This window comes from Talpa occidentalis, unplaced genomic scaffold, assembly GCF_014898055.3.
Source record: "Talpa occidentalis isolate TD23 unplaced genomic scaffold, MPIMG_talOcc4v2.1 talOcc4.3, whole genome shotgun sequence".
NCBI lineage: Eukaryota > Metazoa > Chordata > Mammalia > Eulipotyphla > Talpidae > Talpa > Talpa occidentalis.
Window position 1 is genome coordinate 6,888,069 of NW_023603184.1, and position 14,915 is coordinate 6,902,983.

At 57.4% G+C, this 14,915-nt stretch overlaps 1 protein-coding gene across 1 annotated transcript in view; it reads left to right on the top strand.

Moving 5' to 3' along the window:
* The first annotated feature begins 3,402 nt into the window (after positions 1-3,402).
* The window catches only part of ALX4 (ALX homeobox 4), a 43,762-nt gene continuing 32,249 nt past the window's right edge, over positions 3,403-14,915 (top strand). The window contains exon 1 of the mRNA XM_037522419.2: positions 3,403-3,981. Within this exon, the coding sequence (XP_037378316.1) occupies positions 3,567-3,981 (415 nt within the window). The 5' untranslated portion in view covers positions 3,403-3,566. The remainder of the gene's footprint in view (positions 3,982-14,915) is intronic.

Consider the following 14,915-nt stretch of genomic DNA (forward strand, 5'->3'; position numbering starts at 1 on the left):
TGCAAGGCTACGCTGGGCATGTCCCCCCAGGGAGACACACCCCCAACCCGGGGAAGCTTAGTGAGAAATTTTGTGCCTGGAGAGCAGAGGCTGAGGTCAGAACCCTCGATGAAACCTAGCAGCCAGAGAGCACCCAGCACCTGGTGGGGGAGGGGGGTGTCTTGATGGGAGTGGCCAGGCTTTCAGCTATAGAGGGAGGAAGGGATTGAATAATTGGAAGGAAAAAAAAAAAAAAGGAAATAACCAGCTACATTTATTAGCCTTCTCCCAAAAAGTGTGTTTAGGGGCTGTAGGAGAGGGGTAAAGGCAAATGATACCCCCAGAATGTTCTCACGGGGGGTGGCAGGTTGCAGATAAACCCACAGACACTTCCTCAATCAAAGTGACCTGTGAGGTGTAAGAAATGCCGAAGGCTCTTAAGCCAGTTCCCAGGACAGAGAACTCAGGGCACCAGGAGGGATTCTGGTTGAGGACATCCATTGCTTCAAAGCGCAGTGCTCAAGGTTTGCAATCCCAAATGGGGCAGGAAAAGGTTGAATAATGAGGTGGTAATTAAGCAAGGAATAAATTAATGTGTGGGGTGAGCGGGTAGGTGGCGAGCTTATTTTCCATCACCGCCCCAAACATTTCACTTCTCTCCTTTTCCTCTTGCGTTTAGGCTGACAACTGGAATGGGAGGGAGATGCCTCCACCATCTGGGTGCTGGCAGCCAGCTCTGAGTGTGTGCACCAGAGTAGTCAGCTCACTTAGCTTGAAACACCTTGGCCAAAATGTGCCTCTAAGCCCCTGGGCCATATGCATTTTCATTCATTCATCCAACATATTCTTTGAGCACCTCCCATGTGCCAAGCCCTGTGGTTAACAAGACAGGCCTGGCCCCTGCTCTGAGAGGACTTGCTATTCCTGTGCAGCTGGGGAGAGGACCACAAGCTCTTAATCTTGTCATTGGATTTGCAAAGTGGGGGTGAAGGGGGAGAGTCCCCAGTTGTCCTTGGCTGGAGGAAACCAAAGACCCTGGGAACTAGCACCACACTGGGCAATAGAAGGAACCCAGGGCCTGCTAGCTCCAACGTCAATATCTTATTCCACAAATATTAGGAGCACTAGACATTGCAAAAGCTGCCCTCCTGGGCCCTCCAGCTAGTGCACACAGAACCCAGCAACCAGACAGCCAGGAGGTGCAGGAAGGAGGTGGGGCAAAGGGGAATACCAAATTAGACTGGGAGAGATGGGAAGGCTTCCTGGAGAAAGGTATTCTAGATTGAAATCCCAATTTTTAGCAAGACAAAAGCACAACAGAAAAATTGGGGAATTCCAGATAAAGGGGACCCCTATGCTATGGTCCTCCGTGGAGGTGGGGGAAAGAGCTTGGCAGGTTCATCCACTTTTTGCTCAGGTTAGAAAATTAGTTGGCTTCTTTGAGCTTCAGCGTATTCATCTGCAAAATGGGTATGACAAGGAGTGTGTCTCCAGACCGTAGGGGTGACCTGGCAGGGGGAGTGATCTGTGGATGGCTTCTGGCACTACAGACATTCAATAAATATAAATATAAAATCCTCACGTGGCTCAGGTCTACAGGCCAAAGAGGGACGGGTCCCGTGGGCGGCGGGGGAGAGGTTCGGCCTATGCACCCCCGGCCAAGGTTTGCGGAATATCTTTATTAACGAGCACTTCAAGGTAAGCCGCGATGGAAACCAGATGTGGGATCGCGCAGTCCGCGGCCGAGCAAGGCGTACAGATACCAAGGGGGTGGGGTGGGGGATGCGGATTAGCCCGGATGAGGCTGAGGGTAGAAGCACAAGCCCCCCCAACACACACACACACACACACACACACACACACACACATTTTTTGAGAGCCCTTAGGAGCCAAAGGTTGACTTCTGACCCACATTGCTGGGTCCAGAGAGCCCAGGCCCATCCCTCTTTGCCCCCTGCCTGTCACCCCATTCCCAGCCTCCCTTGAGGTATGTCCTCCATCCTTGCATTTCCCTGCAGCTTCTGGAAGGAGCAACTCTAACGGGTCCCCCTTCAAACTCAGTCTTTCCGCAACTGGGGGCCTCTATTCTTTGCTTTATCGAGGTCTGCAACGCCAGCCCAGGTCCGTGGAGGTTCAGGCTGGCGCTGCTACATCCCAGCTGCGTGATCTCGGCCAGGGAACCACACCTCCCTGAGCCTCAGCTTGCATTTCGAAAAATGGGGACCCCAATATCCACCACTTACGGTTATTGTGAGGCGCATTCGGTGGTTAGCGGCGTAGAAGGGGCGCAACGAGCGCGCGCGGTCAAAGTTATTTTTTCCTTGCTGTGCGGAGTCCCGGGGTTTGGAGGCGCACCTCGGCGAGGGAGACCACAATCCACCAAATCCAAGCCATGCGTTTTACAGTCGGGGGCAGCGAGAGAGCAAATACTGCCTCCCCGCCCCACCCCGCGCAGCGAGCAGGTGACTCGCGACGTGGTTTCCAAACAATTCACTCTCCACCCGCCGGCCAGAAAATCCACGCGGCTGCACGGGACGCGCAGCGGGAGCGGCTCGGTCCAGGGAGGACGGGGCGGGGGCAGCGCTCCAAAGCCTCGGAAGCCTGACCCAGCCGAGGGCTCTCCAGGGGCTGAGCGAACACAGCCCCCTCCGCAGCCCTGCCCGGCGCCCTCACGGGGGAAGGAAACAGTTAACCAGACGCGAAAGCGGCGGCGCACAGGACCGCTGTGGCGTGTGCATGTGTGTGCGTGTGCGTATGTGTGTGTGTGTGTGTGTGTTAATTTCATGGAGGAGCTCGGGGCAGAGGCTTGGGCTTGGAAACGCAGAGGAAAAGGCACCAGATGCGCAGCCAAATTCCCGCGGAGGTGTCCGCACGCCTCGCCGGCGCCCGAGGACCCGCAGTCCGCCTGACTCCGAGCGTCAAAACCACGTTAGACTAGACTTGTGTGTGTGTGTGTGTGTTTGCTTTTGTTTTGTTTTTGGTCTGCCTCTAAAGCTCTGGACGCCTCCCCTAAACAAAAGCTTGGACCCTCCGGTTTAGTTCAGCCTCAGGGTGGCCTGACACCTCCCCACCTCCCCGGCTGCCTCTAAAGCGCAAAGACCCTCGGGCGCCTCGGGTGGAATCCCAGGCGGGGCGAGTTAGTGGCGCTGTCTTGGGAGTGGAAAGGGGGGTTGGGAGGAAGGAGAGTAGGGCAGAGGGGGGTGGAGAAGGAAGGAGCGAGTCGGGCTTGGGGGGGAGAATCGCTCTCCCCCCCCCACCCCTGCTTCAAAACCTTAAGAGGGTTTTGGAGATCTGGTCAACTTTCGGAAACATCTGAATCTTTTTACAGCCCTCGGTTCTTTCTCCGGGCCAGCTGTAGGGAAGGGAGGGGGAGGGGGGAGAGAGAGAGAGAGGTGCAGGGTGGAGGGGAGGGCGCGTGAGCAGGCCGGCGAGGAGCGCACAGCCACCGCCTCCTGCCTCTCCAAACTCCTGGCCGAGGCGCGCGGTGGCGTCCTCGCGCTCCGGCTCGCGCCCCCGCCCGCCGCCCGCGTCCGCCAGGCGTGAATGCTGAGCCTTGCGTCTCTTACTGCGACTCGCCGGCTGCTGCCATGGACGCCTACTACAGCCCGGTGTCGCAGAGCCGGGAGGGCTCCTCGCCTTTCAGGGCGTACCCCGGCGGCGAGAAGTTCGGCACCACTTTCCTGCCGGCCGCGGCGAAAGGACAGGGGTTCGGGGACACCAAGACCCGGGCCCGCTACAGCGCGGGGCAGCAGGACCTGGCGGCGCCCCTGGAGGGTGGCGCCGGGGCGAGGGGCTCCTTCAACAAGTTCCAGCCCCAGCCCCAGCAGCCGCCGCCGGCCCCGCAGCCACCGCCGGGGCAGCCCCCGCAGCAGCCGCAGCCGCCCGCGCAGCCCCCGCATCTCTACTTGCAGCGAGGCGCCTGCAAGACGCCCCCGGACGGCAACCTTAAGCTCCAGGAGGGCAGCGGCGCTCACAACGCGGCCTTGCAGGTCCCCTGCTACGGTGAGTGCACGTGCGGCTTCCTCGGGGCTGGGAACCCCGGGACCCGTGGCTTCGGCACCCGGGAAATCCGGTCGGCTTCGGGGAGGCAGGAGTTGGGGGGCTGGGGAGGCGCTGGGGAGAGCAGCGAAGAACGACCCTGGTCGGAAAGTGGGGAGCGGCTGCTCCGAAGGCACCTGGGGATCCCTTTTGCGCCCTTCGCGTCCCCGGCCGAGAGCGCAGAGTGTTGGGGCTGCTGTACTCGACCTGGAGTCGCCTTCTGCGGGGCTCCGCCGTCCCCCCGAGCCGCTGGCTGTGTGCGCGCGGCCCGCGCCGCCGGCTGGGGAGCAGATGCTTCGCACCGGCTCCGGCGTGTGGCGGGAAGCAGCGGCGGCGCGGCCCTGGCGCAGGGCTCCGGAGCTGTTCAGGCCGCGCTCCCCGCCGGCTCCGAGGCTCCGCAGGTGGGGGCGTCGCAGGTGCGGGGCCCGGCGGGGAACCCGGAGCGCAGTCGGCGGCGGAGCGTGGCCCGGGATGCCGAGGAACTGGGACTCCACGCCGTGCGCGGCCAGAGGCGCCTGGGTCTGCGCTAACCGCGAAACCCAGGACCCCTGAACGCGGCTTGTGGAGGGGAGACAGGCGGCCAGAGTTTCCGAGGGGTTCTCTCTCGGAGAGCCTCGGAGGAGGCTGAAGACCTGGGAACAATGATTTAGGACGACCCCGGAAAGAAAGGCAGGAAGCCGCTGAGCTCTAGGCAGAAATGTGTCCGGGGAAAGAGAGAAGGTTCTGGGTCCTGATTTGGGCCCATGGTGAACCTGAGGCCTAAATGACCTCCAAGCCCCCTTGAACACGGCTGCAAGACACAGGTCTGGGACCCCAGAGTGCAGCGACCATAATGAAGGAGCCAGACACTCAAGGGCAGAGAGGCTAGAGCAGCCTAGGCCTTCCTTTCCACACAATCCGTGTTGACCAGCCAAAGGGGACAGGGAGAGAAACGAGGATGCAGAGGGGGGATTCCTCTCCAAGCCCTGAGGACACACTTCCCCACTTAGACCTTGGCCTTCCCACACGGTTCTGGGGGGAAAGAGCTGATCCTGGCAAGACAATGGCTTTGTGCTGATCCAGGCTGAAGGAGAGAGACCAGGCCTGGGGACAGTGGGGGGATATGGTGGCCGCCTGGGTAGCTAGAACCTTAGGAAAACAGCCCATGGCTTGTCACACTCAAACTGGCTCTTCCACAGGCTCAGAATTGATAGGTGGTTGTTCAAATACATTAGCATTCACGCAATCATACACTATCTGTCTACACTTGCACTCTACACACACACACACCCGAACTCTTTCTCATGAGCCAACATGGTTATACCCTAGGTACATGCGCAGCCAAATCCATGGGACGGGACAGGGCTGAGAGCAGATTTAGAAAGAAAGACCCGGTGGCCTTTCCCGGCTTCCTCCACTTCTCTCCACACTCCTGCTGGAGGGAGGTCAAGCTCTGTGGTGGCAGACCCTCACACAGGTACTCCTTCCAGGTCAGGCCCGGTGCCCACCTGTGGGGCTGCAGCTACAGGCACTCAGGCTCGCTCTTCCTGGCCCTCCTGATCTCTGTCGCTGGGGACTATCAGGCGAGAGCAAGTCACACACTGGGGGACCCATGGAGGTTCACTGTGCAAGCCAGGGGACTCGATTCACTGGATTTTCATGTTCTAAAGCAATTCACCAGTGATGCTTGTGAGGAAGACAGATAACCAGCCAGAAGAGATACCAAGTGGCTTCCAACCTCGTTCTGAGGAGCCTCCAGGTGCAGAGGGAGCACCCACCCTCTCAGCATCCTCTGTGAGCCCTGCTGGCCCTTCCTCTACTTGCACGGGCCATTGGGGCTGGGGGCTAGGCCGGGCCATTTGACCTGGGGCTGCCTCCAGTGCATGGTGTGACCTAAGAGCAAGTAATTGCTCTTAACCTCCCCCCTCTTTCTTCTCTGCACTTGGGGTGGTATAGTAAGTCCCCATTAGGTGTAAGTGTCTCCCCACAGAGAGTTAGAGCCCCCGCCATCTACTGTCACAGCCTGTGTCCTACTGGGAAATTCTGAGGACAAGGCAGACCCCTGTCCAGATGGCTCTGTGCAAATCCCTCCCTGCAGTTTGGGACAAAAGACAGTCTGGGATCACCCAGGGCAATACGAAGGCACCGCTCAAGGCAAAGCCACAAACAACAACAAACAGCTTTTAATTCTTTCCTTCTCACAGCAGCTGAGTTTCCCTAGCCAAGAGAAGTCTGGCTCCAGTGGAAAAAAGATTGGCCACCTTAGGTTCAAGATGAGGAAACCGAGTCACCAAATAGTGGGGCTCTGCCCTTCACAAAGAGGCTGGAAGGAATCCTGTCTAGACTTCCAGCTGGCTGTCTAGACTTCCAGCTAGCGGGGAAACTGAGTCACCCACCGATACCATCCCTCCCATACTTTGAGAGCGTGTGCTCAAAACAGGGAAAATAAGGTCCTTTTTTTTTTTTTTTAAGCTTCAGGAGGGTCCCTGGAGCTTGTAAAGCTCAGAAGCTGAGACTGCCTCGGCGCTGATCTGGATTTTGGGTGGTCTGAGTCCCAGCCTCAGCTAGCTTCATCTCAAAAACTCTTTCCCGGCTCTCTTGGCCTGGGGCCCCAACTAGAAAGCCAGATCCTCAACTTGCCTCACCACACCGAGAAAGGCGAGGTTCTGAGGCCGCTTTGCAGGCCATGGCTCCAGGAGCTGCTTCCAGCGTCCCAGGGACCTCCGGCCAGACCCGCTGGGGTGTAGCTGTGGGGCCGGGGAGGACACACCCGGCCCGGTGAGCGCGCGCAGAGCTGGGAAGCGCCTCTCCGTGTCCGCCAGCCCGTTCCTCTCCGAGTTTCCCGGGAGCAGGTGAGGATTCCTCCCAGGCTGCAGGAGTCCCTACCCTTTCTGGAGCCTTTGTCCTCTGTCCCCCGTCCCAAGCCAGTACTAAAAGCGCAACCAATGAACGAAAAGACCCCTCCGTCCCCTTGGGGGTGCAGAGATGTCAGCGTCCTTACAGAGTTCCACCGGGTTCTGGGCTGCGGCTGCCGCTTTGCCGACCCTCGAGGCTCCCGATCCTTACTTCGTCCCTCCCAAACCCCAGTTTCCCTGGCCGGTTCTCGGCTGCGTGGGCGCCAGGAGACAGGCCTGGTTGGAGCCCCGACATTTCTCAGCCGCAAGGAGAGCCTCCCCAGGCTTCAAACCCTGTGCCGACCCCCCGCGGAGGGCCAGGCCTGGGCCACGCGCCCAGGGAAGCTTGGGGAGCAGCCTGGCTACCTCCTCTTTCGCTTTCGATTCGGTGCATGCAGGTTCTTGTCGCTACCTTCGCGAACACCCGCTTGCCCCCAAGACAGAGCTTTCAGTGCCAGGGTCTCCCGAAACGAAAGCGCTCGGGGCCGGACACCCCTGGGGCTCTGCTGCGGGGCTGGTCCTGATTTGTTGAGTTAGAAGCAGCGCGGGTGTGAAGGCTTGGGGGATTAATTTCCCCACACCGACACGATCCACACACCACAGAATGCGTCAACTCCGCCCTGCAGCACTGGAATTTAATCCAAGAACCCGGTGCTGTTTTGGGGTGGTGTTTTTCCCTAGGTGAGACCTCCAAAAAAGAGACCTCAAGAGAAGCAGAAGCAGTAGGAATTGGAGGGTGGTGGTGGCACGAGGTGGGGGGGAAAGAAACTCGGGCCCTGCCGCTGTGATGTGGCCGGTCCTGGGCAGCTTTGGAGCGGGATGCGGACAAGGAAGATGCTTTTCATTTCGCGCTTTGGTAACTTCCATAACCGCCAGCCTGTGGGGACCCTCCGGCCTTGACACACGCGCTCTTCAATAGGAAAACAGAAGGCCTGCGTGCAAGGTCGAGTATGCGTGCAAATCAATCGATTGGAGCAGGGTTTCGTTATTATAATTTACCTGCCCTGAAGCGCACAGTGAGGTGGGACGTCTGAAGAATGGGTCGCTGCTGCTAACGTCCATCCCCATCAGGATAAAGCTCCCTGACGCGTGGGTTGTGCGTGCGTGACAGGAAAACCCTGGGGTGGGGAGTTGGGCTGAGTTTTGTAGTTTGCTTTTTTAAAAATTTCGAAAGAGGCGGTGGTGTTTCTGGAGTCCGGTGACCTTGCAGGCGGGCGTGGGCGCCGTCCGGGATGGGGCGCCGGGCGCGGGACCGCGCGGAGCTGCCGATGCCCCGAGCGGTGGGCGCCGCAGGCGGATGCGCCGGACGCGAGTTGAAATCCCATGCGTGAAGCTTGGAAATGCAGTCCTCAGGAAAGAGCCGTGGACTTTCGTTTCAGAGAGTAAGCTGGGCGCTTTCCCAGCAAGCGCTTTTATTTTTTGTTCCCCTCCAGCAGCTCTTTCCCCGCTTTGTTTTGGTAGCAAATCGAAATAGGAGAAACACAGCGACTTTTGCAGCTATTTTGGGGGGAGGGTTGGTTGGCGTCCTGCACCTTTGTCGGGGCTTTGGGCTTCTGGGCTGACTCCTGGGGCAGTGTAGGCAGCGACAGCAAAGGGGAAACTGCCCGGAACCCCCCCAGTCTCAGGACAGGGAATGGGGAGACTGTGCACCATTCTCTGCAAGGGAAGAGGAGGTGGGGTGGTTGGTTGCTTGGTCTGAAAGAGCTCCCCGTACCCGCACCTCCGTTATTCTTGGCTACCAGCACACCTGTCTGGAAGAAAGGGAGCCTAGGCTCAGGCACTGTTTGGGGTGAGGTGGTGAGAGCCCCCTCCTGCTTCCAAATTCTTGCCAGGCACTACCTGGCCGGGTGCTCCCCAAGCTAGAGGGGAGGGACGCCAGTGCTTGTGTGACAAGGTAGGTCATCAGTTTAGGAAATCAAGACAGCCAGGACCCCGCTACATGGTGATAATGCCCAGAGAATTCAGAGGGAATGCCGCCTGCACCCCCTTGCCAGGGGCCGTGGGCACCACAGCCATCCATCGATTGGTCTGACAGAGGGAGAAGAGGTTTTCCAACTAAACAGGGCCCTTTTGGGAAAGAGATGGCACCTCTTCCTGTCCAACTACTCCTCCCAGCCGCAGGCGAGCGCATCTCCGAGATCAGTTACCGGTGCCTATCGCGTCCCCTGGGTGAAATCTCCCCCAGTGCCATTCAACACGTTCCTCATCCTCACCTAGTATAGGAGTAACCCAGGGACAGCAAATGCCATATCGCCCGAAAGTTGGTCTCACTAGAAAGGCTGACACAGTGGTTCTGATGACCCAGACTCACGCCCCCATTTCCAGCATACTGTCACTTTGGCAGAAACCCTCTTCTCTACCCTCCCAGCCCGCACTGCCAGGACCAAGGAGGAGAGGGAAGTTGGAAAGAGACTTGCGCTCAGCATGGAGGAACAGAGCCCATCAATTGAGAATCTCCCAGGAGCCAAAGGCTGGGAGTGGGGTGGAGATGTCTGGCAGTGGGTTCCAATTCTGGCAACAGAAGCAGGGTCACCATGGCCCTCCTTGAACTCTTAGTGCCTTTTTAGAGAAGAGAGTGGCTGGGAGATACAGAGGGGGTGATATAAAAGAGGTGCCGCCAGCAGCCGAATACCTGTCTTTCCTGGAGCCCAGGCTGCAAGTGCTTGGGGACCACACAGTCTGAGCTGCTGGGCGCAGCACCACTGCGGTTGGAGAGACAGAGCCGGTGCCGCTTCCTCGGATTCTTAAAACAGATTGTCTTAGAGCCGATTCTACTCCCAAACTTGGGGGATTGAAGTGCTTGGCCGCAAGCACCTTGCAGATGGGCTGCCAGAGACCTGGGTCAGGGCACAGCAGCTGGTTCTCCCTGAGCGGGAGCGCCCAGGTAGAGCAGATGAAGAGACTGGAAGGTCTGGGCTGCGATGCTAACACCCTGCTCGGCCCCAGCAGAGAGGGGTGCGTCATCGTCATCATCGTCACAGATCTCAGCGGGCCTCCAGCGGCTCCGGTCCCAGCGTGCCTTTGGGACAGTCCATTCCCCTTCTGGTTTGAGTTTTACTCTATGAAATGAGGGAGTTCAGACAGTTTCCAAAGGCCCTTTGGGGGTTCTGTACCAGTACCAATCTCCCCCACTTCCCTGTCACCCACCCTTACATACTTTTTTTGTGTTTAGAAAAATCATTCCTAGTGTAGGCGGGAAAGACTTCTCTGGAATTGGGACTGGATCCTTGAAGGTTAATTTCCTGTGCTGTGTGTAGGGGCACAGGGAGGAGTGCAAGCAGTGGGGGGGGGGAGGGGGGGGAGTGGGGGATCTTCACACAGTTTCTAGGCTCTAGGCTGGGACTTGAATATGGGGGGGGAGGGCTGAGCTACAGGGTGTCTTTGTGCCCACAGGTGAGCAGGCTCCAGCGGAGGCTCTAGAATGCCTGGCCCTTCTGCTGCTCATGCTGCTCTCTCTGCTCACCTCCCCTGTCTCCACATTTACGGAGCAACTACTATGCGCGGGGCCTTCTGCTAGGAGAACCACCCAGTGCCCACCAGCTATCCTATAGCTTAGTCCTTCCCGGAACAAACATTTGCACACAATAAATATTCACTGGCTGGAAGGATGAATAAAGAGCTTCTCCCCATGTAGCAGGATTAAGCCCCTTAGGAGTGGGTCCCAGCACCTTTGTTTCATGTGAGGGGAGGGCTTGGGATTGCTGAGGGCATCTTGGGTTGGGGAGGAGGGGAGGGGACAGACTGGTGGGTCCAGATTATGCCATCAGAGTGCATGTGGTTCAGGGTGTGGTTGGTGTGCGCTTCTGGGCGACAGACGTTTGCGCCTGTGTCCCTGTGCATGACCTGAGCACGTGCTCTGGGCCAGCACCTGCTCTCCACGCCACAGACTGCTCCTCCCAACTGCTTGACTCAGCTCCACCTCTGCCCCTCTCCAGGGAGACTCAGGGAGACTGACCAGACTGGGGCAACGCCCGTGGTCTTCTCTCCTTCGGTCTGGCCAGCATTCCCCAGAGGGGACTGACTGAGTGGCAGACACAGTCCCTCTGTGGCCAGAGGGGGAGGCTCATGGGATCTGCCCTGCCCACCCATGAAGCAGTGAGGTCAGCCCCCCTCCCCAGCGCTGGAGTGTCCCCTACCCTGTGGGACTCTTTGTGGAAGAGAAACCATGCCTGACGGCCTGGACGGTGCAGATCCCAATTAGCAGATGAGCAAACTGAGCCCAGAAATGAGGTCCTGTCCCCAGGTTAGGGGGAAAGTGGGAATCACTGTGGACTCTCCTCCCACTTCTGGGGCGGAGGGATGGAGCAGGAGAATAAGTGCTCCCGCTCCCCCACTCTCTTCCTCTGCTGTGACTCCGCCAGTCAGTCCCACACCCAATCTGTGCATCCAGTAGTTCAGGTAATTGCAGGCCCGGGCTCCTCTGCCACGAGACAGGCTCCACCTTGAGCTGCTGGGGATCCCGGGAGGACCCGTCCTGACCGCCACTAGCCCTCCTGGGCCTCCTGCTCTGCTCCAGCTCCCTAGCCAGGTTTCCTTTCCTAATACATGCAGGCTGAGGTCAGCCGAGGCCACCTCCTCTCCCGAATGATCCTCTGCCAAGCCCAGGGCGCCTAGGTGGTGTCCAGGAGCCCTGGTGCTCTACCCTAAACACACACACACACACACACACATACGCACATGCACATGTGCGCACACGATGGGTCACGGCACCGGGTGGGTGTACCACCCAGTGTTGGACGACACCCCAGAGATCCGCTGACCCAAATGTCCTCTTTTGCAGACCAGGGGGCAGAGGTGCCTGATTCCACTCACTCATCGCTCGCCCATCTTTGCCTGTCACTCCGCCAGGCCTTGTGGGGGATTCTGGGATGGACTGGACACCACCCCGGCCTTCAGGTCCAGAAGGGGCGGCACACGAGTTACACACCTGCTCACAGGCCTGGGCCAAAACAGGGAAACCCTCACTCAAGCCAGGCAGAGAAGGGCAGGTTGGCTGCCCTGGTGTGAGGGCAGGAAGGGCCAAACACGAGCTTTGTAGCTCCTTAGAAGCCCCCTCTCCTCTCCCCGCTGCTGTGGGAGTAACCAAGCCCAATGGGGGAGGCTCAGGGAAGTTGAGGGAAGCGGGAAGGTGCCCACACCCTCTGGACTGTCTCTGGTAGCCGAGAAGCACTGGGCTTCTCCTTCCTCCTTTCTCCTTTGTGACGTCTCTCACCATCGAGAGCTCTGGGTTCAAACCTTGGCTTTCCCACAGAACAGCCCTGAGCTTTTGGAACAGTCCCCTTAGCTCCCTGCTCCCACTCAATTTCTTCATTTGCAAAACAGGGCTCTTGGCATGTTCTGCTTGCAGGAGCAGGGGGTGAGGATGCAGAGAGGCAGCGAAGCTACCTGCGTGCCCATCTCTGGGGCTCTGTGTGCAAGTCATGCCTGCAGGTACATCCCTCACGGTCAAGTTCTCTCCCTGGGGAGGCTCAGGGACCCACCCCCTCGCCTTATCTACCCTAGAGGGGTGCTAGGGTATTTCAGTGCTGTCAGAGGTGAGGGCGGGGTATGTGGGTCTCCCTGGTGTCCAGATCGCCACCCCCTGAGTGCAGACTGTACCCCAGGCACAGGTCTAAATGCCACATGGACATTGCCTCACCTGCCGGGAGCTCAGGATGGCACCTGGCCACAAAGGAATGCTGCATCCTTTGTGAGTGGGTGTGGGGGGTGAGGGCTCAGAATCTTGGGGTGGCAAGCTGAGTAAATGGAGACCTGGGGGCTGGAACAGGCGAGGGGAGGGGCTTCAGGCAGAAGGGACCCAGAACTGAGAAAAGCGGGAGAAGTGGCCATTCGATGAGGGTCAGCCCTGGAGGAAACAGCAGCCAGACCCCAAGCCTGTGATCTCTGAGGTGACAGCCAAAGGGGAAACAGAGGAGGAAAGAGATGCCTCTCCAACTGCCGGTCTGAGAGGACACAAGGCTCGTGCAAAGTAGGACTGCCCTGCCCCCACTCCCCATGGGGGTCCCTGTGGGAAACTATTATTATTATTTCCACCAAGATGCAAGAAAATTACGTCAGGTAATTACCCCAAGACTTAATTCAAAGGCAGGACAAAGGAGGAGAGAAAGGGTTTTTAGAGTTCCTAGCATGTTCACATCCCATGTCAATCATTCGTTCATTCCTTCACATTTATTGAGCAACTACTATGTGTACCAAGCCCTGCTCTAAGCTCTAAGGTAGCACTTGGAAAAAGAATAGACAAAAGCCTCATAAAATCTCTCATCCTCCCTGGTCCTCCACTGTTTGATAGCACCTTCCTCAGCTCCACCCTGCCATAGAAACGCAAGGAGTCACCCCTCAGAGCAGTTACAAGGCAAACTCTGCCACACCTGGCAGCCAGCGGGACCCTGGCAGGGCAGACACCGTGCCTGAGACCCCAGTCAGGTCTAGAATTCCTACCTGCCAGTCACCAAGCTCATCTTTGACCCCCCCAGACCCCACCCACTGCATCCCCAGATGTAAAGACAGGAGGAGCCCTTTGGGGGCCTTGTTGGTAAAACTTAGTCATTGGGATAGGATTAGAGTGACCTCCAGTCTACCCAGGATCATCCTACAAGAGGAAGCCCTTTAGGGTCTCCTCGACCATCGAGAATGTGCCTCCCCCTTGCTAGCTGTCCCACCATGGACAAGTTTCTCATCTTCTCTAACTGAGTCTGTTTTCGTTGTGAAATAGGGACAACAGTTGGCCAGGGCTTCCTGGAATAATGTCCCATTCAAGTCATTTATAATGTTGATGAGGAAAAAACCTCCCCACTGACTTTGAAGGATGTTTTCCAGGGACCCACTTTCATAATAGGTCACTTTGCTTAAAGTGGCAGTTTCCAAGAACCTCTCAGCAACGTGAAGTGCGGACTCACTGTGTCTGTGTCCGAGGGCTGGGGCTGGGATTCAGTGACAGAGCACTAGGATGCGGCCTGCTGGACTGGCGGGTGCGCATACCATGAGCTATCCTAGGTGCCACCAGCTGTGGAGACAAGATGGAGAGCGTGATGGGAAGTGAATCAGGTGTGATCCCACACGGCTGGATGGGGGGTGAACCACCACAGAGCCACACACTGTGGAGGGCAGGGTGGACCGAGCATTGGGGGATCTGCTGGCAGGGCTCCCTCCCCCCTCTTTATAGAGGGAGCTGTTAGAAGTGCCAGACCACAGGATTCTCCTCTCCTCTAGCACCTCCCACAGCTTGGACCCACATCAGGCAGGTGTGGAGCATTTGGGGGGGGGGGAAGGAGCTGATTTGCCTTCGTAGAGCTGAGTGTGCAGCAGGGGTAGTCTCCAGAGAAAGTGCAAATGGACTGGGGCTTCCTGGGTATGGCCATGTGGTTATGGACCTTCGAGGCTGAGTAGGAGCTCACCAGCTGAAGAGCTGGGAACAGGCACTCCCAGGTCAGAAAACAGCAGGAACAAAGGCCTTGGGTCAGGAAAGTACCTGGAATGTTCGGGAAAGAGTGCAAAATATTAAAAAAAAAAAAAAAAAAAGAAAGAAAATGCATATTGCACAAAAATGAAAAATGATATAAAAATATAAAAAATAAAAATAAAAAAGAGTGGGTGGGAACATCATGGCTATGACCTACAAGCTGGGGCATTGCTGCCAGGGCCTCAGACGTCTCTGAGCTGTGCAGGGAGAGCGGAGACCCCAAGTTGAGTGTTGTGGGTACTGCTCACCTGGCCTTTTGAGAAAATTCACGGTCTTTATTTTAATGAGTGATCATGTTTGATTGTGGTAACAACATAAACTTTACCATCTTAACCATTTTTAAGTGTGTACAATTCAGTGGCATTAAGCATATTTATAACGTGTAACTGTCACCACTACGTCCAGAACTTTGCCATCATGTCAAACAGACCCATTAAACACTCACTCCTCACCAACTCCTCCCCCAGCCCCTGGAAACCTCTATTCTACTTCCTGTCTCTATGAATCTTCCTGCTCTGGGTAGGAAGTGGAATCCTACAGGATTTGCCCTTTTGTGTCTGGCAATT